Here is a 25024-nt window from a genome sequence, read left to right as displayed (position 1 = left end):
GATCGACGCGGCCGACTCTTCCCGCGGGCCCCTCAGATCTACCCCCAATTTACGAACGCTCGTCGGCTCATCCCCCCTTTCCCCTCTCCTTCTCCCCTCCCCCTCCTTTGCCTCAAAAACCCTAACCCTAATCCTAACCCTAACCCTAAACCTAACTCTCTCTCGAGTCCATCTAGCCATGGGAAAGTTGAAGGCGAAGAAGGTTCGCAACAACAAGCGGAACAACAAGAGGCGCAAGCTCGGCCTCAAGCCCAAGAAAAAGCAGAACCACCCCGCCGCCGCCCACGACCACGACCTCGTTCTCTTCGGCGCCGAAAGCGGCAGCGCCTCCGGCGTCCGTGGTGGCGGTGGGGGATCTGATGACGACTCCTCCGGCCTGCCCACCCCCGACCGCCTTCACCGCCTCCTCGAGCCTTACACCAAGGACCAGCTCATCGGCTTTCTCCTTGACGCCGCCGCTGCCGACCCCGACGTCCTCGCCCGCATCCATGTCGTCGCTGACCGCGATGTCTCCCACCGCAAGATCTTCGTCCACGGCCTCGGCTGGGACGCCACACGCGAGACCCTCCTCCAGGCCTTCGATCCCTACGGACCCATCGAGGACTGCAACGTTGTCGTTGACAAGGTCACGGGCCGCGCCAAAGGCTACGGCTTCGTCCTCTTCCGCTCCCGCGCCGGCGCTGTCCGCGCCCTCAAGCAGCCCCAGAAGAAGATCAAGAATCGCGTCGCCTCCTGCCAGCTCGCCTCCATCGGCCCCGTCCCTGCCTCTGTCGGCGCTGCTGACACCGCTGGCCGGAAGATCCACGTCAGCAACGTCCACGCCGACGCCGCCCCCGACAAGCTCAAGGCCTTCTTCGCCCGCTTCGGCGAGATCGAGGCCGGGCCAATCGGCTTCGACATGCTCACGGGGAAGTCGAGGGGGTTCGCCCTCTTCGTGTACAAGACCCAGGAGGGGGCCAGGAGGGCCCTCGAGGAGCCCTACAAGATGTTCGAGGGCCACCAGCTCCACTGCCAGCTTGCCACCGACTCCCAGAAGGGAAAGGCACCGGCTTTGGCCCCCTCGTCGGCGCTGCTCGGGGCGGCTTCGCAGCCCGTTCTGGCAGCGGTGGCAGCAGCGCAGAACCTTGCACTGCTTGGCCAGAACCCGGCATACAGTGCGCTGCTTGGGCAGAATCCTCTGCTGGCAGCTGCAGCGCTGAATCCAGCAGCGGCTACAGCGCTGAACCCAGCAGTGGCCACAGCTTTGCACCCGGGAGCGGCTGCAGCACTGAATACGGCAGCAGCTGGATTGGTTGCTTCTCAGGGTCAAACATTGGGAGGGGGGATGGGGGTGGGAGGAGCAGCTCCTTCTCTGCTCGGGGCTTATGGGTCTCAGGTGACGGCTGGTTTGCAGGGGTTGCAGTCATATGACGGGACGCAACTTGGGCAGTCATCATCCTTGAGGCCTGGTGGTTCTTTTGGAGGGTTTCCTTCATACGTATGGTAACTCAATGCTCGTTAATTTTTTGATGATTTTATACTTTCTAATCTTTATTTTGATTTTCCATATTGTATACTGATCTTAATGCTTTCCTCACATTTTTTCCAAGTATTGAATGAATTTTTATGATTTTATGCTCTGCATTTCCCATCAATTAAAAATTCTCATGATTATACTGTCTTTTGATGTTCACAAGATCACCATTGTTTCATAAAAAAATCCTTTTCAAGAATACCACGTTTTAAGATTTTTCAGTCACCAGGCATGACTTTTTCCCTTCTTTAATAGTTTTCCTAACAAGTGTTAGGATGTTAGAATCGGGATTTTGTAAATTTCTGTAGGTGATGATCCTCTTATGGTTTTCTTTCTGTCGAGTATGGACCTATTCAGACACTGGATTATGCGGAAGATTGGCCATTTTGAGATTGTGTGGACTGGACCCAATCCATAATACTGTTATTACAATTGTACTGTACTATTGTTTATGAGTTAGTAGATACTAGGTATTAGTATTTTTGACTTCAAAACTTTATAACTTTAGGCAAATAATTGATTTTTCTAGTAATTGTAGTTCCTGTATAAGTTTTCTTTCCATTGTCTCCAGTGCTAATGTATTAGTTACTAAGAGAGGAATGAAAGTGTTGGACTATGAGATCCCATCTATAAAGTGAATATATTTTAAAGCAAGGTTGAAGAGACTGATCTTCCCCTTACCCGAGTTTAAGGGGTTTAGGTTGCTTATGTCAATGAGCATGTTGGTGTTTTGTGACATGAGTGTAGAGGGATCTCATTCTGCATGTTCATTTTATATATTTTTTTGGTACATGGGGTTGCCTATTGTAGATTTCAGAAGAGGCCTGGAACCAGCCTGTATCTTTCCAAAATTTGGAGCTTTTGTCTTGTTGGCCAGTCGAGAGGGGATGCTTCTCTTGTTTTCACTATGATTTGGAATAACACATATTGCCAAGGAGGAGACAAGCTCTTATCTCTTAGTGCATGTTAGATTCCATATTAAACCATGATGGCATATTTGAAGACGATATCTTCTTATTATTTATTCAGAATAAATGAATAATTTGTTCTATTGGGTCATTGTTGCGTCAATTTGACCACAAAAGAAACTAGAGAGTGTTAAAACAATGTTTTTGATGCCGGAGTGCACGGATCGCTTGTCCCAACCGCATGTATTGCGGATCTTGTAGGCATGAGTCTCAGCATATTTCTAGTTTTGATGATTAGTTATTTTTTTTGTCTTAGTTAGAAAAGTTCGATGCTAGTAAATTCTAGGGAGTTTTGATTTTTGTGGCCTTTTTTTGAGAACTTTTGATGTTTTTAGAAAAGTAGTTAGAGTTCTTTGAGTTAGAATAAGACTTGAATTCCACATTGGAAGGTTGAAGAAAAGAATTCTCTTGTACTATTTATAGATATCCCTATTGGGACTCCTTTCGTAATCATACTAGAGATACTTAAGATATTGATTACTGAAGATTCTATCGTGGGAATTATTTTTTCTTTATTTTTTCTTTCGATTGTTTTTTTCCTCTCTTTTGGTGGATTTTTAGGATTTGCGAGTATGTGAGAGCTGTATCCCTGGAGTGGCCAGCCAAGGTGGTATTTTTGGTCTTAGAAGAGAGTATTTCGTCCCTGCGCCTCTTTCAACTACCATTCACTTGTTTTAACATCCTGTATCATACGTGCCGTAGTGAGGTTTTTACCTAGCTACAATTGGTTGCACCAACATATCCTTCTTTTTTTGAGTTTTCAACCTAAGTTCAACATCTTTCGGTGTCAGTTGGTATCAGAGCACGGTTTCAGTATGCCGTCCTTCTACCGCAATTCGAAGAGCATGTTGAATGTGAGAGATTTATGAGATATTGAATTAGGTGGATTGTGCCCCTAGCTTGAACAACTTGACAAGAAAATCTGCGGCTTCATCAATGGTAAGAACAATGTGAATGCTGACATCTCGTGGGCTTCAATCACCACTTTGATAGAGAGCTCTTTGATGATGAAAGCGAGTGTTCCAATGAAGTGGAAGATTTCAATTCGTTTTGCAACAGAAAAGCGTCTTCATCGAGTGAAGAAGATACCCAGCACCAACGTGAATGAAGACCACATTGCAATCATCGTGACTTCGGTATCAAAATAGACATCTTCGACTTTGAAGGACGTCTGCAACTTGATGAGTTTGTTGACTGGCTCAACACGTTGAACCAGTTTTCGAGCTTAATAAAGTTTTCGATGATCAATGCCTAAAGCTAGTCACTATCAAGCTTAAGAAGTACGTATTAATTTTTGGTGGCAAAATTTGAAGCGTCGATGTGAGCATGAAAGATGCAATAAGATCTGAACATGAGACAAGATGCGTCATGAGCTCAAACAATCTCTGGCAACGCGACATGATCGTAGAAGAGTCTATAATGAAATTGGAGCAACTCCTCGTGACGTGTGATATTAAGAAGCCTAATAAGCAAACCATAATGGGATATCTTGGAGGATTAAAGCATGAAATTAAGCAAGTTGTGAAATTTAAACTCTATTGGACGCTAAACGATGTGATATGATTGGCAACAAAGGTCGGAAAGGACGAAAAGCAGCAACTAAGAACAAATAATTTGTGCTTTTCAAGATATAGAAATGGTGTGTCCGATTGGGAGAGTTCCGTGTCAAAAACATTGCACCCTCCAAAGTCTGTGCCTCCTAACTGTCTTAGAAAAAGGACAGACATCCTGAGCAGTCCTAGCCATTCCAACACTGTCGCCTCCAACTCTCACAAGTATTTCAAGTGCTAGGGTTTGGGCATATTGCAATCGACTGCCTAAATAGAAAGCTCGTCACTTTGATAGAGGAAGAGTTGTGCGTGGAAGAGGAAGAAGATCAACCAGTCAAGTGGGATGAGGAAGGCCCAAGCAAGGAAGAGCTAGTACTTGCCGATCAAGATGAAGCCTTAGTGGTCCGCCGCAGCTTGAATACGATCGTGGTAGTTGATAAAGGATTAGTTATGCAACATCTTCCATACTAAGTGCATGTTGCATGGCAAGGTATGCAGTGCTATCATAGACGGAGGCAGCTGTGAGAACATCGTTGCAACGCCGATGGCCAACAAGCTAAAATTGCCTAGCGTAGATCACCCGTCCCTACAAGTTGCAGTGGCTAAGGCAACAAAGTAAAGGTAACAAAGCGTTGCTTGGGCCAATTCTCCATTGGAAAACAATATCAAAATGAGGTGTGGTGCGATGTTATTTTTATAGACTCCTAGCATATGTTGTTAGGACGTCTGTAGCAGTATGATCATAGATCAATTCATGATTTCAAGAATACTTTTATCTTTGAGAAAGATGGCATGAAGATCGCCCTAGTACCCTTGAACATGGATCATCACCTCAAGCCTTCATTGGATGCTAACGCTTTGGCCTCCAAGTCTAAACCCTTCAAGGCATGTAAGGAGTTTGCTATTGCATGTGCCCTGATCGTGCTAGAAGAGAACGAGGAGTCCATAAAGCTTCCTAGGGCGATCAAACCGCTCCTCGAGAAGTTTGCGGATGTTGAGATCCCAGTTGAGATCCCAGTTGGACTGCCTCCATGCGTGACATCCAATACTTTATCGACTTTGTATCTGGTGCCGTCATCCTCAATAAGCTTGCTTACTGTGAGTCCCAAGGAGTATGAAGAACTTTAACGTCAAGTGAACGAGCATGGAGAAAGGGCTAGTCTAGAAAAGCGTCAGTCTGTGTGTCGCGATAGCGTTGCTAGTTCCTAGGAAGAATGGATTGTGGCGCATGTGCATCAATAGTCGAGCTGTTAACAAGATCACAATCAAATATTGATTTTCCATCCCTCGACTTGATTTGCTCGATGCACTACTTGGCCTGGTTTTCATCAGGATGGATTTCCAAAATAGCTATCATCAGATTTGACAAAGTTCTCGTGTTGTTGTTTCTCTCTCTTGTTTTCTCTTTTTCTCCTCCTCTTTGTTCTTGGCAAAACATAGGCTGGAGGCTTTGACGGTGGTTGACCATAGTGGTCCGGCGAGGTGGCAACAAGTGGTGGGGACATGAGGCGGTGGGCGGCTACGAGGGGGCAGCAAGCGGTGGAGACATAAGGTGGAGGGCGGCCGCCGACGGCGGTCAGCCTACCAAAATCAAACAAAAAATAGGGCCGAATAGAGATGATTTCTTGCCTTGGTGTACACGGATCCCAGCCCGCTCGCTAGCGGCTAGGGTCTGGCTCCGACCATGGACTAACATGGGCAAGTGGTGACGGGCATCGACGATGAACGTCGACGATGGGCATCGATGATGAACGTCGACGATGGGCATCGACGATGAACGTCGACGATGGGCATATTCAGAAAAAGAAAAAAGAGGCGAAATAGGAGATCCTTATACGGTTGATTTTCGGCCAATTTCATGGTCGACGACCATAATTTCGTGTCATGGAAAGAATAAGGAAAAGGGAAGAGGGTCGGAGCATTATCTTGGTTCGGATGGCGTCGTCGGCCCGATTTTCGGTGAGCACAGTAACAAGATGCTGTGATTTTGAAGCAAGAAAAGAGAGAGAATGGAGGTGCTTCGAGCGGCTGAGCTTGGCCGAGGTGGCACGCCGGTCACCGGAGAGGAGGGAGGAAAGAGGTGGGTAGGTGAGCGGTGATGGGTCAATTGAGAGGAAAGAGGGGTTTAAATAGGATCCTTGGGAGAGGGAGTAATCACGGCCCAACGGCAGTACTGACTTGTCGTTCGCTGGTTGCAACAGTCCGCAACGGTCGCTGGCCTTTCGCATCGATCGCGCCTCAACTACGGCCGTTCGGGCAAGGGATCATAATCCTCTGTTCCAATTCTACTTTTTTTGAATTATTTTATTTGAAGCCGGCTAGGCCTGCCGATTTTGGTTCAGGATAGGCCCGGTTGGCTTGGTTCTCACATTCTTCCCTCCTTAAAAGATTTTCATCCTCAAAACTTAACGTACCTTTATTCTTAAACAATGGGAGTACTTAATCTTTCATCTAACATTCCACCATGCTTTTGCTGCGCCACTCTGATCGAAACCAACTCTTCTATAGCTCAAAACTCTAGACTAGTTTGTATCAACCCTAACTTCCTCATCTAAGTGATAAAACTCTTAAACAAAAACATCTCTAAGAATAACTTTTTTAAGAGAGATAACAACACATACTGGCTGATTCAATTCGTCAGATATGCATTTCAAAGAAGTAGAAAATTGGAAGATGCAAAGGAATAGAAGAATCACAATCAAATAGTGCATGAACATTTATGGAGTTGACTAGAAGGGTAGGGGTTCACTTTGATCCAGCAGGATGCCAGTGCAGGTGATCAAGTACCATTCTAGTCAACTCCATAAATGTTCATGCACGATTTGATTGTGATTCTTCCATTCCTTTGCATCTTCCAATTTTCTACTTCTTTGAAATGCATATCTGACGAATTGAATCAAGCCAGTATGTGTTGTCATCTTTCTTAAGAAAGTTATTCTTATAGATGTTTTTGTTTAAGAGTTTTATCACTTAGATGAGGAAGTTAGAGTTAATACAAATTAGTGGAATGTTAGATTAAAGACTAAGGACTCCCATTTTTTTTAAGAATAAGGGTACGTTAAGTTTTGAGGATGAAACTCTTTTAAGGAGGAAAGAATGTGAGAACCAGGCCAACTGGGCTTGTCCAGGACCAATGTCGGCAGGCCCAGCTGGCTTGAAATAAAATAATTCAAAAAAATGAATCGGATTAGGGACAATCATGCCTTTTGATCTCTTTAACGCTCCAATCACTTTCATATGTCTCATGCATTAAGTCTTCAGGTCATTCATTAGGAACTTTGTTGTCTTGTATTTTGATGACGTCCTTGTCTATAACAAGGGGAAGGAAGAGCACTTGACATATCTTTGACAAGTGTTCTTGGCCTTAAGAGAGCAAAAGTTGTTCGCCAACTTGAAGTGCTATTTCCTCATCGACAATTTAGTATTCCTCGGATTTGTTGTGTCAAGCTGAGGCATTGAAGTGGATTCTATAAAGTTGATGCCATCGCCCCAAGATGCTGCATGAGGTGAAAAGTTTTTATGGCTTAGCTTCTTTCTTTCAACGATCTATTAAAAATTTTAGTTCTATTGCTGCGCCAATGACCGAGTGCATGAAGGGAGATTAATTTCAGTGGATTAACAAAGCACAACGGAGCTTCGAAGAATTGAAGATAAGGATTACTGAAGCAGCATTAGCGCTTTCAAACTTTGACATTGTCTTCAAAGTTGATTGCGATGCTTCCAGTGTCAGTATTTTGGTGCCATCCTCAGCCAAGAAGGTTGTTCGATTGCATTCTTTAGTGAGAAGTTGAATGATTCCAGGCTCCAATACTCAACATATGACAAGGAATTCTACGCCTACGCGCTTTGGATCATTGGAGTGATTATCTTCTGTATAAGAAGTTTATTCTCTACTTCAACCATAAGGTGCTCAAGCATCTAAATTAAACTTAAGCCATCGGCACGCCGTTTGGAGTGAGTTCCATCAGCCTTTTCCTTTCCTTCTCAAGCATAACTTGGGTATCTAGAATCGAGTAGCGGATGCTTTGAGTCGATAACATGCACTCTTTCCCACTGTGCAGCTGAAAGTTGTTAGATTTGAAGTTGTTAAGATATTATGCGAGAAAGATCCAGATTTTGGAAAGATTTGGAAGCTTAGTATTGAAGGTTCATATCAATAATTTCATCGTCAAAAGGGATTCTTGTTCAAGAGTAACCAGCAAGAGTAACATGCTATTATCTTTGAAGCCCATGATGGTGGATTTGTTGGAAACTTTGGACGAGATAAGGCAGTGTGGTACTTATCAGAAAAAATTTCTATTGGCCAAGCATGGAAAAGGAAGGAATGCATCACATTGAACGATGTTGAGTTTGCCACATTGCTAAGTCAGGAGGCTAGAATATTGGACCATTTGCCATTGCGGGTTCCAAAGGCGCCGTGGGAAGATGTGAGCATGGATTTCAAAGTGGACTTATCTAGGACAACACGACAAAGATTCTGAAACACTCTCAAATACAAGAAGTGAGCTTACTTGTAAGTCAACCACTACAACTTAAGTTGCAATACGACTTTGAGTTGCAGTGCAACCTCAACTTTAGAGCTCCAAAGCCCCTCAAATTAAGTAATTTACATTGACTGACTTAAAAGTCACATTACAATTTAAAAGATAATATATTGATATATCAAATCTCATGATCGCTTTAAAGTTGTCACATGAGTCTTAGCCTAGAAATAGACAGAACAAGTTACCAAAGTAGTAATTTTTGTTGCAAAGTACCAAACTATCTTTAAGATTCTTATAATATTTCAGCACCTTTTTCTTTCCTGGCTTAGTTTGTCTTTCTTGTACTTTTTGGTCTTTCTTCTTGTTGTTCTTATAATCTTATTATTACTTTGTTATATTTGATTTGGTAACATATTGTGTTTAAGCATGTATTATCGATGATTTATCTAAATTCTTAATCTATAAAGGGAAAAATTAATTGATCAAGTATGATAGTGGAAGTGTGGGAAGTGCACAATTTGAAGTTGTGATTGGAAATAGATTGAAGCTCTTGGGACCCAAGTTCGTATATCAGGTCTGGAAAAATGATGCAAAGATCAATATAAAACGGATGGAGTCGGGAGAAAGGATTTAAATGAGCTTGTGTTGATTATAGAGGCATTCCTTAACTGTAATGAGTGGGAAGACAGAAGTTAAAACCAAGCTGAAATGGTTTTAATAGGTCTTTTTGGTTTTGGATGAAATATATTGATACCATTTTGACTGGGAAGAGGGAATCTGTCCTTAGTTTGTGGAGACCAAGTGATTTTCTCAGGACTGTCTGCCAAAAAAATGACTTTCTTGACAGGATCTCAGACATCTGATTATCCATTAAAGGCCTCGAAGAGATGAAGCGGTCTGTTTCTACTTCTAATGATTTTAATATTTCTTAGAATTTGTTTCAATTAATTTAATTATTACTCTATCATCAATTTAACTAAGTATGTACAACACTTATCATACCAATGTTTCCAAGATGGTTGTGTGTCATAGTTCATGTTCTACATTTTCTTAATTATATTTTTCTTCCTATGATTTTACAAAGTTTTACCGTTTGAGACTCCCTTTCTTTTTATAATCTTTACTAGCCCTTATTTAGTGTTTACATCATTCAAAAGCACATTTATCCTGTTTCATGTGTTTAGCCTTCAGGAATTCATGGAACATTTGCCTTTAGTTGAGCAATTACGTTCTAGATACTTCAGGGAATATACATGTTGCTTCTATGAAAGGTGTTAGTATTGAAGAGGCCGTCACAACATTTGTTCTTGGACTTTGTTGACATAATGGGAACCCTTATTTGCAGATGTGATGAAACAACTTTAAGATGGAAGGTATTGGTGCACTCATGGGTGTCAAAGGCTTCTGTTTCAGTGACCGGAGGAAGGCGCATTGCTTGAAGAATTTGGTTCTAGTTCCGTCTCATGTGCTGTATAAGGTCAAATGAGTACATTTTCTGGAGCTTGCTCAGTCTTTCCTTTTTTTGAGTTTGGCTTAGTACTTTAATTCTATCAGACAATCTTTTAGTTATGACATTTCTTTTATTTATCTGAAATATTTTGGTATTGCTGTCAAAACTTATATTATTTCATCATTTCATTTGTGTTTCTGTTTTGCCAACTGATTTATTTTTTTACTTATTTAAGATTAGCAAATTTTAACTTCTTTCATGATCCTTGCATATGCCTTGTCTTTTATGTGCTGTGAAAATTGTTCATGTTTTGACATTTGAAGTTACATATGGTTTTTATTATTGTTTAATAATTTACTTTGGTTTACACTTTCATGTGGTCAAGAGTTTCCTTTTCTTTCTTTTTTTTTTTAGTTTTTATTTTTGATCTGAAGAATGTTTCTCTCCTTTGTTGTTGTTATGCTTTCCTGGACCAGTGCAGGTGCAATGTATCCATGTCCTTTACAGTCATTAGTTCTTCCTATTTTAAGATTTCAACCTTTTCATTTATTTTACATGCATATTTTATATTTTTCATTTATTTAATTTCCCTTTTCAAGCTGGTGCTAATACAGCTTTCACTAATATGTATCATTCCTTTGTTAGAGATCTATCTTCTGAGAAGTATGTTGAGATGTATGGTTGAAATAGGTTTTCCTTTCCAGCCTCAAAGAAGGTATTATTCATGAATGTCAAATTTATAATTTCTCAATCCTCTTTATGGGAGCTGTCCATGGTGGAAATATGCATCCCTAAACGAGAGGGCTTTACTTGTAAATGATGGCACGAGTGCATATTGGTATGGTTCTTATAGCTGAGCAAATATCAGACTCCAAACTTATGTAGTGTTATTGGCAGAAGTGTACATTATAGAACCCGAAAATCCTGCGCGAGCTAGCTGAGCAACTGCAGAGTTTTTTTTTTTTTTATGCTGTCCTGATAGCCCTTTTCTAGATCTGCTTCACGTTCAGTCTATGCTATAAACTACTCTCCTTTAATTCTTGAAGGTGGTTGTTTTATCAGTCAAAAACTCAATTGTCTTTTGTGTGGCAGCATGTGAAGTACACCACGGTCTCTACAAGCTTCTATAGGAAGAGAATTAATCCCTGTTTGGGACTGTCCTCTAGTTGGCCTATCTGATCATGGGACATGGGGTTTTATGTCATAATATTCTCCCGTTTAATTCTGTGTAATTATTTCCTCCTGCTTAGATGGTTCTAATTTACCCTAGTGGTCATACCTCACTGGTGAGCAACCAATCACTAACCATAATACTCAAAAGCATCAATTAGGATTTATAGATTCTAGCTTTCATTTGTTTTAGTTGCTCGAAAATCAGATAACGTGGTTGTGTTCAAGCAAGAACTAGATTACAAATTAAAAATAAAAAAAAACTAGTGACTATGCTTCATTATAAAATGTTCGATCAATATGGCATTCACTAGCCCATGAAGATTGCTCACTGTTTTCCTTTTAAGAATTTACTAATTCACACAAATGTTCTCTAGAATTAACTACAGACTGTTCTATCTTACCTTCTCTTTGTCATATAGAAGCTCCAATATGAGCCAATCTCTTGGTAAGTAGTAGCACAGCTGAATCCCAGTGCATATGCCCTTGAATAATAGCTGTAGCGTACATTAGACTCCCAACATCCATACACTACTTTTAAAATTTAACTTTTTAATGAGTCCTCTTAGCACTTGGGGTATATCTAGTGAAGGGAGAAAGCTTGAAGTACTGACCTCGACAAATTTCCCTCTGAAAGAAACTATTGGCCAACAAATTATGAACCTAACATCAAGTAATTGTAATCTCTCAAAAGAAACATAAAAAAATAGTATGGGAAGGAAAGTCTACAACACAAAAAGCAACTCTTTGAATTATTCATTTAAAATAAGGAATTACTGCCAATAACAATGAAAGAATGCAAACAAAACTTCCCCCGCAGGGAGAAAAAACTTTGACTGGCCTCAATGATTTGACCTGACCCCCTTCTCCGTTTGTCTATTTTTATTCTTTTTTGAAACTCAAGCCGAGGAAACATTTTCACAAAAACAAGAGATTTATATTTGAAGTGAATCAATATAGCCTAATCTTCAGAGGATATCTCTAGAAACAAGAATGAGTCCCTTATCAAAATTGGCGCATGTCAAACCACAGAAGCAAAATAAGGGAAACATGCTTCAGAATGTTGCAGAACTAGTTCTCCGTAGTTGGTATCTTGGTTTTGAAGGTGTGTTTAAATGCAATAGCATCTCTTTTTTTTTTTGCTTTGAATGCAATAGCATCTCTTCTTCCTGTAAAAATAAAAGAATTCGGAACAAGAAATTTTAGTTAAAAGTTCTTTAAATAGTTTTCCTTCCTAATGAGCAGGTCACTAGGAAAAAATGTCTGAATCACAAGACTATGGAAGAAAATCACCACTAACATTTCCTGAAAACTAACAAAGAGCTGCAGAATTGAATGTGAGGAAATATGTATGAAAATCCAGCAACTCGAGTGCTTTTCTTCTTAAAAATGACTAAGGAAGAAAAGAAAGTTAAAAAGAAAATCTCACAAGAGTATACGCAATTAGCCACAAATGAACTGGCATCTAAAAAGATTTGTGATTTGAAACAGTGGTGGACAAAATTACCCCAAAGTCATATTATGCTGCAAGTAATGATCCTTGTCTCCATAACTTTTTCTTTGAGAGTGCCAAATTACAAAAAAATATATATTTTCTCTTTGTTATCAAAAGAGAAGTGGTGATTGCAGCATGCATAGCAACAGAAAACTCGTATATTACGTCAAGTCTACAGTTTTCTGAGGTGAAAGGGGAAAAAGGGCTCTACCCCTCGACCATATATTTTGAATATTAAACAAAGACAATGAAGTAATCTACCTATTCATTATCTCCAGAACCATGCACTAATTTATCCATATGGTTGAAGTGCAAATACAATCAATCCTTTTTGTTTAAGAAGTCATGCACTATGGATCTAAAATTCAAAGTAAGATATCATCCAGCAAATTTCTGTTGAGAACAATTTTATATTATTTATGCCCATTATCTGTTATTAAAAAGCCTTAAGGCCTGATGAATATTTTAATTCCTCGCATGCAATCCCACGACGTCATATGTTTGTCATCTTTTTCTTTTTATTTATTTATTTATTTTCTTCTTTGCCTTCAGCTGGAAAGATGATAACCAAATTGAGTTATATAAGCTAAGCAAAAGGCTAGTTTTATTAGAAGAAAGAAGTGTTCACCTTGTGGTAGGCTTTGAAGCCACTTTGTAAAACCTCCAATGGTGCTTCATCTCACTTGAGAAATTTTTTTGTTTCTAAGACTTTGACCGAGACCTAAAAAGTTAGAATTCACAACAAGGAAAAAGAAATCCTTGTCGAAGCCTTGGATTATCATCAACCATGAAATACTTCCACAGCTAGGAATGCTTAAGAAAAAATAAAGGGATATGGATCAGATAGCTAAGGGAGGGGAAAATGCTAGAGATATTGATTGCAGAGAATGAAAAAAGAGTACTGAGCTGAACCCTGAAAATTGAATCTAACTAGGCATATCCGAAAAAGGTGATAAGGATGGCCTTAAGCTGTATGATTGTATCAGCAAAAACTACAACTGGCTGCATATAGTTCCAATTTTAATTTTGAAGCAGAATTTAATAAGTTAGTGATGCTACCAATGGAGAAAAGTGTGAAGTTATTCTTGTCTATTTGCCAACTTATTTATCTCTCAAATTTTACGGATTGCGTTGGAGGCAGTGACAGAATCTCTCTCAACTGGACTGCTAGCAAGTAATTCTTGTCTATTCACCATCTTATGTTCATTTCCCTCCCAAATGGATTGGGTGCTCGCCAAGAGGATTTGAGATGATATTTTTACCAGCATTGCTTCCAAGTCTTATTGCCTAAGCTGACCCTTAAACCATTTCTTATGGGCCTCTTACAGGAATGTTTGATATGGTACAAAATTTGTATCAGTAACTCAGTGTAAGGGATGGGTGGAAGTCATTTTAAATGTATAAAAATGCTAGAAAAAGATCATGCCAGATATAGTTCAGAGTCTTTTCCTTTCATGCATGATTTGTATGATCAACATGAGGCACTATGAGCTCTGAAGGAGTTTGTGCTACATCTACTACCTAAATTGACCATAAGTTTGATTAACAAACGAGGAAACACCTCGAAGGTTTAGGACTAACTCATGTGGAAGTTCCCCTGGTAAAACTTATCCATATATATCTCTGCCATTGTGAGAAATATTATGGTTCTTCAGCAAACAGTCAAGTTCACATACAGTGCATGAAGAATCTTAAAGGCCCCCCCAAAAATGCAAAATCCTGGGACAATTGCTTACACAAAGCAAAATCAAAATTCTAAAAATGAAAAAGTTTTCATCAGCTTCCATACCTTCTGCTTCTTGAGCCGTTTATTTGTGTTAGTCAATTGCCTCACCTCCTCTTCTAACTGGTTTATGTAAGCCTGCAATCAAGTCAAAAGAAAAAAAACAAAAGAATCATCATTCCATCTATCCAAGTATCATGCGATCTTCTGTACATTCCCAAAGAAGCTCACCTGTTTCCTTGCTCTAGATCGAGCTGCTGACTCCCGATTTTTTATCATCCTCTTCTGCCTCCTCTCTATACTCCTATCGATGATCTCATCAGGCCGATGTGTCTCTGCTGCAGTCCGTGAGTCTACTGAAATGGAGTTTGCCATAGTCTCTGACACCATAGGAAGCCCCATTTGTTGGTTCTCGTTAAACCCTGCATTCGATATCGAATTCCCAAACATCGACAAGCCTGAACCCAATAGAGCCATATGTTGATCCTGCTGTTGCTGCTGAGCAGCAGCCAATTGGTATTGCATCCACTCCTCTGGCTCCACTGGATCGCCCGACAATAAAGACTCTGAATCCCCTTTAACTCCGCCACACCCCCGAGATCCCATGCCAACGACACCTGATCCAACCAAGAAGTCCTCGAGTGTAGTCTCTCCAAATGTTGCAGGACTCTTGGTATCACCCTGCTCTTCTTGTCGGATCTCTCGCCATGCCTCATCGACGGTCTTGCAGCTAAGAGAACAGTTCAAGTTACAATTTCCAGGCAGAAGTTGAGCAATGCTGCTGGATGACGATGATGAAGATGGCGCATGAATCTGCTGCTCCACTGGAATGACTGAATTTAATAACCCATCCAAGTTCATAGCATTCAATGGCATACCAAGTTCTGGCAGGGGGCCTTGGACCTCATCAACAGTGAGGCTGTACACTGAACCTTGTCTTAGGAAAGGGGGAGGGCATTGAGGTCCATGACCTCTGTTTGGGGAGACCATGGTTCTAAGCCCCATTCACAACTAAAACTCTATTATCTGAAATCAAAATTTTCTTAACTTAGTTCGACTTTACAGGATTTGATTCTTCTCAACATATATCTATTACTTTGCATGTTTTGCAAGAATTGATTCAACTCAAGTTAAAAATCCAAATCGTTCAGCGGAACCCACATCTATATGTACAACAACACGGATTAAATACAGGGTCGCGAGAAGCTTAATCCACATCGACTGAATATAAAACCAAACAATGGACCAGTTTTACATCAGGGACGACCACAAAAACAAAAATTAAACGTAATTCTGTGGAAGCCAATTATAAAAATCACATTCAAAGACTCCCGGAAATTCAGTTGGGTGGATAGGGGAATTTGGAAATGGAGGATACTACTCATCCAACAATGTACAAAAAGTCTTCAAACCCCACAACATATCAATCTAACAAATATAACTAAAAAAACAAAACATTCAAAAACAGAGAATTAATGAAAAATTAAAGATCAAATCTGAATTGCAGTATGCCCTATAGTTAACAAACTAGGACACTTTAATATGCAAGAGGAGGATTAACAAATCGCACTTATAAATTAAAACAAAGACAGAAAAAATAAAACCAAACACAGAAATCTATGCATCACAAAATTGGAATTCTAAATTGCCAGGGAAGAAAAAAAGATGAAAACAACAGCTAGCATGATCAACGCTGTGACTGACCTCCAAGGCATGCCACAGCAAAAACAATGCGGAGGAAAAAGAGAATGAGCACAAAGGTGGCGATTTGATCGAAAAGGTTAAGAGGGAGAGAGGGTATTATATAGTATGGAGAGAAGGGGAGGGGAAGAGAAATAAGAGGAGAGAGATGGGGGCCGTTTTGCTTCAGTAGGAACCGGAACTGTCGTTGAGATTTTTCAGTTTCTTCCACTGCGAGTTTTTTTTTTTTTTAATTTTTTGGGTAAATCGCTTTATGGATGCAATTTTAGCAAGTCTGCGGTTTGAGCCTCTGGGTGGTGCGGTCTATGCGGGCTCGATTCATGGCTCATGACAGTTTTTATTTATTTATTTATTTATTTTTAATTTTTGTGTGCGCGTGTATAGACTCGTAGGGCTGTTAACTGGCCGAACTGCTTAGCCACGGCTCGGTAAAAGCCCGACTCGAGCTCGGCTCGTTAGTTAAACGAGCCTGAGCCCGAAATGAGGCCCATTTAAACCCAAGCCTGAGTTCGAGCTCGAGCCCGAGCAACCCACGAGCCCAAATGAGGGCTCAATCCAATTAACAATTTAATTGGATCCCAATTAAACTTAGACTCAACCCAATTAAATTTTATTTGGCTTAATCAATTTAAATCCCAATATGATTGAACCCCGTTGGATTTAGATCAGACTCAATCTGAACTAACCCAAAATCCATTTAATTTCTTTAAATCGGATTGGATTGGTTTAGGTTCGGACTCAACCCGTTAACCTATTCCCTCCTCCTCCCTTTTCTTTTTATTTTCTTCTCCTTTCTCGGTTTCTCTAGAGCCTTCCAGCGACGAACTCCTTTTCTTCTCCCTTTCTTTTCCGACTCCTCCTTTCTGCTCTAACGCGACAGAGGAGAGGAGAAACCCTCCTCCACCAGCGAATCAGGGGAGGAGTCTCTTGCATGGGAGGGTCGGGCCACGGCCGACAACGCCCGTGGCTATGCCTATGGCAGCCTCGGCCATGCCTGCGGCTGACGCCCGTGTCGGCGGTGCTCGCGGCCGAAGCCAGCGGCTGCTGCACGCGACGATGAATCGATGAGTCCTTTCTTCTCTTTTCTTTTTTCATCTTTCTTTCTTTCCTTTTTTCTTCTCTTCTCCTTATTTTCTTTTCCTTCTTTCTTCTCTTCTTCTTCTTCTTTTCTTTCTTTCTTTCTTTTCTTCTTTCTTCGCTCCCCCGCTCGCCTTATCCCCATCCCCGAGCTTGGGCTCGGGCTTGGGCAAACGAGCTTTACGAGCTCAAGCTCAAGTCTTTACTGTGCCAAGCAAGCCCGGGCTCAAGCCCAATATAGGGCTTGGTACTGAGCCCAAGCTCGAGATTTTGTGAAATGAGCCGAGCTGGAGCCTCCCAGGCTCGAGCTCGACTCGTTAACAGCCCTCTTATGACAGATATTTTTATGGACTGTGCCGAAAAATTGGCTTTCCCATTTGATGCTCTCTCACTTAAGCGATGGTTCCAATAAAATTATCATGGTTTTGCTGAAGAAGGGATCTATATTTCATCATACAAGGAAACAGTACCTACATCATCTATGGCTTCTTATATCGGTCTTGTAGCACATCGATCGTCAATGTTTTGATGTCATTCTAAATATCATGTAGATAGTATTTACTTGTTACTAATAAAGTCTAGCCACCATTCTTCCTTAGATTTTTTATTTCATTCCGATAATATCATAAATTGTGTTTGATGCAGAGAAAATGAATACATTTCTATATTATAAATAAAATAAAGTAAGTGAAACAGATAGAATTTTAGATTATGCCATATCATTTATTCTATTCTATGGAATCTTACGGAGCTTGCTCATGTATAACATGAGCCAGATATGATCATAGAAAAGATTTTTCCTGCACGCTACATAGGGGGGCTTACGTGGTTATAAATTCCAAACATTGCAGATAAATTTATATATCTGCATGACTTTGAAAAAAAATCATGTGAAGAAAAATGCTACGTGATGCTCATGAAAAGTTGTCTAAATCTACTAATGTTGGCCTGCTGGATCCAATAGATAACATCATATAATTTTGGATTCACGATGCATCGTGCTGGAATATTACGGGCAATCGTGGGAGCTCCTAAATCCTTAGGTTCCTCCCAATCTCACAGGCCAGGGATGCACCGATGCATCATATAATTTTGGATGACTCCCGAACTGCTAAGCGGCCTCGGTCGACCGACGATCTCTAAAGTGGACGGCTATGATCCATGGATCAGCTTCTCTTTTGACAACCAAACGAACGGCCAAACACTGACGACTCTATATCACCTCCGAAGTTAGGGTTTTGTCCTTCCCCTCTCCCCCCTCGCTTTTCTCTGCCGCTCTTGGTTTCAAGGGAGCTTGCGAGCTTGCCGTCCGATCCGATCCATTTCTACCGTTTCCTCTTACCTTCTACGAGATGGTAAGCTTCTACTCCTTTTCTTTTTCTTTTTTTGGGCCGCTAGGATCCTATGAAGTCGAGTTCGAAGTTATTATGCAATTCCTTTTCACGATTACTTGCTTAAATTTCTTTTTGGGGATTGATAGGTTCTTCCGAACGACATCGATCTCCTGAATCCCCCAGCGGAGCTCGAGAAGAGGAGGCACAAGCTCAAGCGCCTTGTCCAATCCCCAAACTCCTTCTTTATGGTAGTAACAAGCTCTTACCCATTCCTCTCCTCAATTATTGCATTTATTTCTCTTCAAAAGTCTCAATCTGTGTTCTTATTTCCTCACTTTCAACTTTCTCAATTTGTAGGACGTCAAGTGCCAAGGATGCTTCAACATGTAAGAATTTTCTCTCTCTTTATGTGCTCGTCTCTCTCTTTATGCTTCAAGATGGCGTAGTTGTGGAACTATGATTTCATCAAATACTGCAAGTGTCAGGCCTTAGATTGACAAAATTCACGACCTAAATTCTGAATGTCATGATGCTAATATTTAGTAGAGTTGCAACAATTCTGTTTCTGCCTAATTATGGTAGTTTTACAACCATTGTGTAGGTTTTTTGGATTTTGATTGTATATGTTAAGCGTGTCTAACTTTTTCTTGTTCAGTGTGGTTATTGTTCTAAGACTATCTGTGTTGCAGAACTACTGTGTTTAGCCACTCGCAGACCGTCGTGGTATGTGGAAACTGCCAGACTGTGTTATGCCAGCCGACCGGAGGGCGTGCGAGGCTCACCGAGGGATGTTCCTTCCGGCGGAAGGGAGACTGAGGACGGTGTGTGCTTCGTCCTCTTTCCTGATGCTAGCAATGTGTTTTCTTACGATGAAACAATGAGGTCTATATAGTTTAAAGTTTAGTTTGTGTTTTTGTTGGGCAACTTAATTTTGGAAGCTGGACGAGCTAAGTGATGGAAGAGGTTGTGCTGTTAGGAATTGTCAATGAATTTGGGGGAACTTACATCAAGATTTTCTTGCTGTGCTTTGTTGGCCCATGTTTGAATTACTTTGAATATGATCGAAGAAGTTTGTTATATATTCTTTTTGATATCAAAGAGTATAGGTGTTGCTTGAATGGGTTCTGCTCATAATTGGATCTTCTGATTGCTGCAATGTGGTGGACATCGCATTCTTTTCACACATGAGACAATGTAAATGACATTGTGAGCATGCTGAGCACAAAAATGACATTTATTGATGCTAGTTCATATTATGACATGATTCTTCTTGGAATTGTTTCTCAGCAGGTTATTTATTCCATGAAATGTGTTCTTTTTAACCACATATACCGTAATTGTCTTATTTTGAGCTTCACTTCAATTGCATTACGGAGTTTCATCTATCATTTCTTAATTTTACATGGCCGGTCCAGAAGATGTTTGTATGCTAAACAATACTTGTTTTTAAGATTTTTTTTTTGATTTTTTCCTGAAGTTTCCATGTATTTAAGAGAGTCTCTATTTGTGTATAATCAATGGTAACGATCATTTACCTGATGATAACGATTAAAACTTTCAACCCGATTATAATTTGTCCCACTTTTGAAGATTTTCTTAACTAGTGCAGTGCAGCAATAGTAAAAAGGATATGATCTCAATATCCAATTGCATCGATGCTTTGTCTCCTTTCTCTTGTTGCCGCACCCTCTTTGGCCCGCCCTCCTTGGGTTGGTGGTTGTCGGTAACATGCTTCTCTCTCGCACCAATGGTTGCGGGTAGCGCACCAATTCAAGCCAAACCTGACCCAAAATTTTGGGTTGGAGTCCAGTAAAAGGGCTAAATATCCAATTGGGTGGGGTTGGGGAACCTCTGTAAAATTGTTATTGGATTGGGTTTGAGACCTTAGGTTTAGACTGATTTATATATACCAAGATCTGAAAACTCTAAATCCATAGGGTTATACTTATATTGCTTTGACTGGACTGATTTATTACTGGCAAATGATGAGTTTAATCTTTATTTATTGTACTAGATAGTTTTATTGGGTTTTTTTGGAGTATTTTTGCATATTTACCCCTTCCAATGTTGCTTATTACGTGTTTATCTATTTTGGATTTTGGTTGACATTGTTAATAACTATATTAAGTGTAAAATTATTTTATTTTCATTTATTTTGTAATATAAATAGCTATGCGCACAAATTTTTCAAGGATATTGATGCAAAATGGTAGTATAGTCATTTTATACTTAAAATAGTTATTTATTAATGTTATTGGTCAAAAATTTAATGAAAGGAATATGATTGCAAAAATAGAATGATTTTAAGATTATACATATAAATAATGATTTCAAAAGATAATTATGCAGCAGGGATATATAATTTATGTATGTACATGTGAAAATCTATGTTTTCATCATATAGCCTATGTTGTCAATGCTTTTTTTTTTTTTTTTACCTGACATTGAAATGGTTGCTTCACTTTTTAGCACATTAATGGCTTTGGTGACATAAATATCCTATTTCTTATTATTGCTTAGTGCATATGTTGGGTTTTTTTTTTTTTTTTTTTTTCGCCCCAGGAGTCTGGGGAGGGATGGTTTGGAAGCATCACAGCTGCATGGGAAAATTCTCCAAACAAATGTCGATTTTTCCCAGATTATTGTCCGACATTTGACTAGATACCAAATTATTTTTGGATCCTTATTGGGTATTAGGTATAAGGTTGTATATAATGCTTGTATTTGGAATTTTGGATTTGGGGTTGCTGTCAAAATCTATGTCATACCGATTGCTTAGCGACGATTGGCCGGTGGATTGCTGATTTGGTGGAGACAGAGTTAGAGTGTGTCCTCCGAACTCGTCCAATATTCTCCAACAATATTTTAAAATAGTGTAGAAATATAGAGTTCTAGAAACTGTTTTTGGAGGTTAGAGCATAGCAGTTAAATTTTAAAATAGTAACAAATGAATAAATAAGCTTCAGTCTCTTAACTATTTTTGTACTTAGTAAAAACTAATTTTTGCTATATCTTTCTTAGTACCATCATATTTATTTATTTAGTTTAATTAGTCACCCACTTTATCTAGTTTGTAGGTATTATAATTTTGTCAATATTATTGCAGTCAATGATATATTATCATTTGCATGCCACTAATAACAAAATTTAGCAGAAAGATCAATCCGTCATAAATAACTTTAAAAATTTATATTCAAACTATGTTGGGGATGGCAAGTAGATGTCGACGATCAGTGATGATGATGGATCTTGTCTTTTGCTTCGGCCTTCCAGTTGGTTTCATATAGCTTTGGATTCACTTTTTTCCAGATGGTTTGTGGGTTGTTTACTGCCTGTTGGATTCCAAAGCGTTTTTGGAATCTAATTGTAGATATAGATGTTTTGGAATCCACTCCTAGTTGGCGAGCTCCCAAATTGGGATTTAAATTGGCTACCATGTCCCCTTCAAGTGAGACAAGTTTTGATCAACCATGCATAGCTCCTACAACCTGATCACAGCCGGTGCAATCCTTGTACCATCTCCCCTTCAAGGGAGAGAAGTTTTGATTTCTAATGGATCAAAGAGAGGAGATGGAGTTTAATTGTTTTGAAATAAGATCCTGGGAGGATGGGTCATGGATCAGCTATTCCTCCCAGGTATGTATCGCTTCAGGTTAGCACTCGTAGCAGTTGGGGGCGAGCGCGGGGGCAAAGCGAGCGAGATTGCTCGCGAAAACTATTACGTTCGGGGGGCCCTAGGGATCAGGTAAAATGAGACAGTAACATGGCGGAGCGTACAAATTAAAATCTGTAGAACTAAGTGGATATTAAGTAATTACATTATTTTTCTGTCAGCAAAACCCATAAAACTAAATCTAGTATTAATCACGATATGAAAATAATTGCTTTAAGCCCTTAAAGTTCCTCTGCAGTGGGCAGTGCGCCCGCGCGTGCTGTCGACGATCAATTTTGATCTTTTCGGGACTGGAATTTTGCTATTAGATTTAGTTGATAAATTAAAGTAATTTAGCTAAATACGGAATAAAAATGGACTGCTGTTGTTTTTTAGTTATAATACATCATTTTAATTTTTGTTGAGTTTAAATTCAATATAGTGTGTCTTTTCTCATATCTCTTAGGTACGTGCTTGTGTGGGTGTGAGCATGTTTGTGGCACGCATATATGAATGTGTATGCATGCACACAGAACCATAATCTTAATAGAAAATAATTTTTATAAAAAAGTTGGAAGAATTTTACTGGAGAGAATTTCTTCTTCTTCTCACCAACAACATTAGATGAGTTTTACCAAGAGGGCTCTTCTTCTCACCAACAACACTAGATGAGTTTTACCAAAGAGAAAGAGAGCATGAATAGTCTTTTTTTTTCTCTTCACATGAGTAACCTCAATTCAACATCGCCGAAACTGCCCGATTGGACGGTTCTAACATGAATGTTAGTATTCTCTTACATGTCTTTATTCTCTGATCCAATTCTATATTGGTTTTGTAGACCAAATTGTGAGTCTATGCTTTTTGGGTGGGGATGTCTTGGTGTCCTGGGTTTGGCAAATTTTTATAGTCTTTTGATTGATTATCTTTTTGCAGAGTGAAATGATTCAGAATTCTGACATATCTAAATTCAAATCCTACTAGCTTTGAACATGGGGGCATTTACAACCTCAGAACTGAGGATGATCTTAATGCTAGAATGACAGCTCTCATGAGGAAGGTAGAGACAATTGAACTTAGGAAGGTTGAGACCGTAGAGCTCATAAATGATTGTTGCGGGATCAACCAAAGTAATCAACTTTCTCCGTGCCAACGCGGATGTCTCTACTTGCACACTGTCAAAATTTCAATCTTGCTTGCAAAAATTATTTCATTTTTCCTGCACTAACTGTGAGCAAATGTCTGCATATCTTGAACTACTTCCAGGAATTAATTGAAGCTCATGGAAATACCAGTCGGCTTCTATGGTGCACTCTTAGGCACAATACCATCCCTACATATTAAAAAAAGAATTTAAAATTGCAAACAATTAATGGTATCTAGGATGGAGTAGTAAGGTGTGGCTAATATTTTTTCAATATGTAATATTGTCTGTTTTTAGGCCGTTGATTTCCTCCCATATCTAAAATTTATGTATACAGTAAAATATTAGATTTTTTAGTTTAATATTTTTTAAAAAACAAAAACAATTTTGGAGTGAATTGGTATGAAACAACTAAAATGTTTTATACATTCAAATCGCAAATCATTTTTTTTGCATGCATATGATTGAATGCATGAATCACGAGGAGTCACAAGGAATACATGTGTCACAACAAATGTGCAGTGGTATAACCGTCCACCCTGGTAACCGCATTCAATCGCCCTGTCCCAGTAATAAACAGGGTATAAATTATATCATTTTTTGAACTGAGTCTAATTTAGTATTGCAAAGAAGCCAAGGTAACACTGATTTCTACGGGAGAGGGGGGTGGTTCCTAGATTTTCATGAGATTAGGCAAGTTCTGTCAAGGTGTTCAGGTGCAGGCAACGCTTAGGTCCATGGACACAATACTTTGTGTTTTTCAGAAATTTTATTTAAGTTGGTGTTTTTTCCTAAATTTTATTTAAGGGTAGTGGTTCTTTGGGTTCCTAGATTCTACTTTGGCTTGTGAAGGCCCCGGTAGTGTCTCGTCGCCCATGGAATAAGTTGTATGTAGCTGTGTCAATGGCTATGCTTGGTTCAGATAATAAACTTAGCCTTGAGGCATTGACTAGAATCATGCTGGCCTAGTCATCCAAGAGAAGCAACAGCACCGGCCATTCTGATAGAAATTTTTTACTTTTGACGTTGTCCTAATGTGCTTGCAAGCATCCCCTGCTACATTCTCCTTTCTCTGTTCAGAACCAGCCCTATTGATAGACACACACACAAGCAGTTTACAGCCCTATCAAGCATGCAGGTGTGCAATTATCATTCATCCTAATCCTTCACACGAGCATGCTGCATGCCATACTACACTGTTGTCCTCCATTGATGGAAATATGTGTATTGATCTTGTAGAGGAGGACAAGTGCAAGTGGTTTTCTTCTTCCAAAGTTAGCCAACGAAAAGAAACCACTAATATAAAGAACGAGATCATAGAGCAGCAGTGCAAGAGGGCTAGAGGTAAAAGAAACAAGAAAATATATCCAATGAAGTAAAATGTGTGTTCTTTGGAGTATGTAGCAAGCATTGGGGATTAGAGGATTGCTTAGATAAACTTGCCTCTGCAACAATAATGACTGAAATAACAAAGCCATGCGTTAAAAGATAGTTCTCTTAGAATATAGCAACAAAATCCAACTGAAAAAGATGAGATTAAGGGATTGAGGATGTTATTTTATTTGAATAATTAGAGGTTTTTTGTTAATTAGAAAGAAATATTCTATCCTTGGACCTCTACCCGACACATTAATGATTTCGACACAGAGTGCTGGGTCACTTATAATGCAAAAGCGAACCTTTTTCCAGTAATTTCAACTGGCTCTAATATTTTTTTTCTAAGTGGCCTCTGTAACCCATTTTTCTTTCAATAATGATGAGTCCTA

General features: G+C 39.8%; 3 protein-coding genes across 4 annotated transcripts; 2 read left to right on the top strand and 1 right to left on the bottom strand.

The window, feature by feature from the left end:
* The first annotated feature begins 69 nt into the window (after window positions 1–69).
* On the top strand, window positions 70–10174 carry LOC103700747 (UBP1-associated protein 2B-like). Of its 2 annotated transcripts, none has more exons than XM_008782629.4 (2): window positions 70–1477; window positions 9861–10174. In XM_008782629.4, exons 1-2 carry the CDS (start codon window positions 179–181, stop codon window positions 9864–9866), a joined length of 1305 nt encoding a protein of 434 aa, XP_008780851.1. In that variant the 5' UTR covers window positions 70–178; the 3' UTR covers window positions 9867–10174. The 2 variants fall into 2 exon arrangements, with proteins under 2 accessions (XP_008780851.1, XP_008780845.1); XM_008782623.4 differs by having other exon boundaries at window positions 71–1482.
* Window positions 10175–13904: 3730 nt separating this feature from the next.
* Window positions 13905–15375, bottom strand: LOC103700902 (ABSCISIC ACID-INSENSITIVE 5-like protein 2). Its single transcript, XM_017841263.2, has 2 exons — window positions 14585–15375; window positions 13905–14491 (listed from the first exon to the last, which is right to left on the bottom strand). Exons 1-2 carry the CDS (start codon window positions 15356–15358, stop codon window positions 14378–14380), a joined length of 888 nt encoding a protein of 295 aa, XP_017696752.2. The 5' UTR covers window positions 15359–15375; the 3' UTR covers window positions 13905–14377.
* A 2865-nt stretch (window positions 15376–18240) lies between these two features.
* Window positions 18241–19583, top strand: LOC103700736 (40S ribosomal protein S27-2). Its single transcript, XM_008782616.3, has 4 exons — window positions 18241–18486; window positions 18612–18713; window positions 18823–18851; window positions 19155–19583. Exons 1-4 carry the CDS (start codon window positions 18484–18486, stop codon window positions 19279–19281), a joined length of 261 nt encoding a protein of 86 aa, XP_008780838.1. The 5' UTR covers window positions 18241–18483; the 3' UTR covers window positions 19282–19583.
* The last annotated feature ends 5441 nt before the right edge of the window (window positions 19584–25024 follow it).

The sequence above is a fragment of the Phoenix dactylifera genome, chromosome 9, assembly GCF_009389715.1.
Source record: "Phoenix dactylifera cultivar Barhee BC4 chromosome 9, palm_55x_up_171113_PBpolish2nd_filt_p, whole genome shotgun sequence".
Classification (NCBI taxonomy): domain Eukaryota; kingdom Viridiplantae; phylum Streptophyta; class Magnoliopsida; order Arecales; family Arecaceae; genus Phoenix; species Phoenix dactylifera.
This window is presented reverse-complemented; position numbering and strand designations above follow the sequence as displayed.

Coding starts and splice junctions, on each gene's coding strand:
- LOC103700736 (XM_008782616.3), top strand. Junction 18,714..18,822: donor CCCCAAACTCCTTCTTTATG/GTAGTAACAAGC, acceptor CTCAATTTGTAG/GACGTCAAGTGCCAAGGATG. Junction 18,852..19,154: donor TGCCAAGGATGCTTCAACAT/GTAAGAATTTTC, acceptor TCTGTGTTGCAG/AACTACTGTGTTTAGCCACT.
- LOC103700902 (XM_017841263.2), bottom strand. CDS start 15,358: ATGGGGCTTAGAACCATGGTCTCCCCAAACAGAGGTCATGGACCTCAA. Junction 14,492..14,584: donor GATCTAGAGCAAGGAAACAG/GTGAGCTTCTTT, acceptor ACTTGATTGCAG/GCTTACATAAACCAGTTAGA.
- LOC103700747 (XM_008782629.4), top strand. CDS start 179: ATGGGAAAGTTGAAGGCGAAGAAGGTTCGCAACAACAAGCGGAACAAC.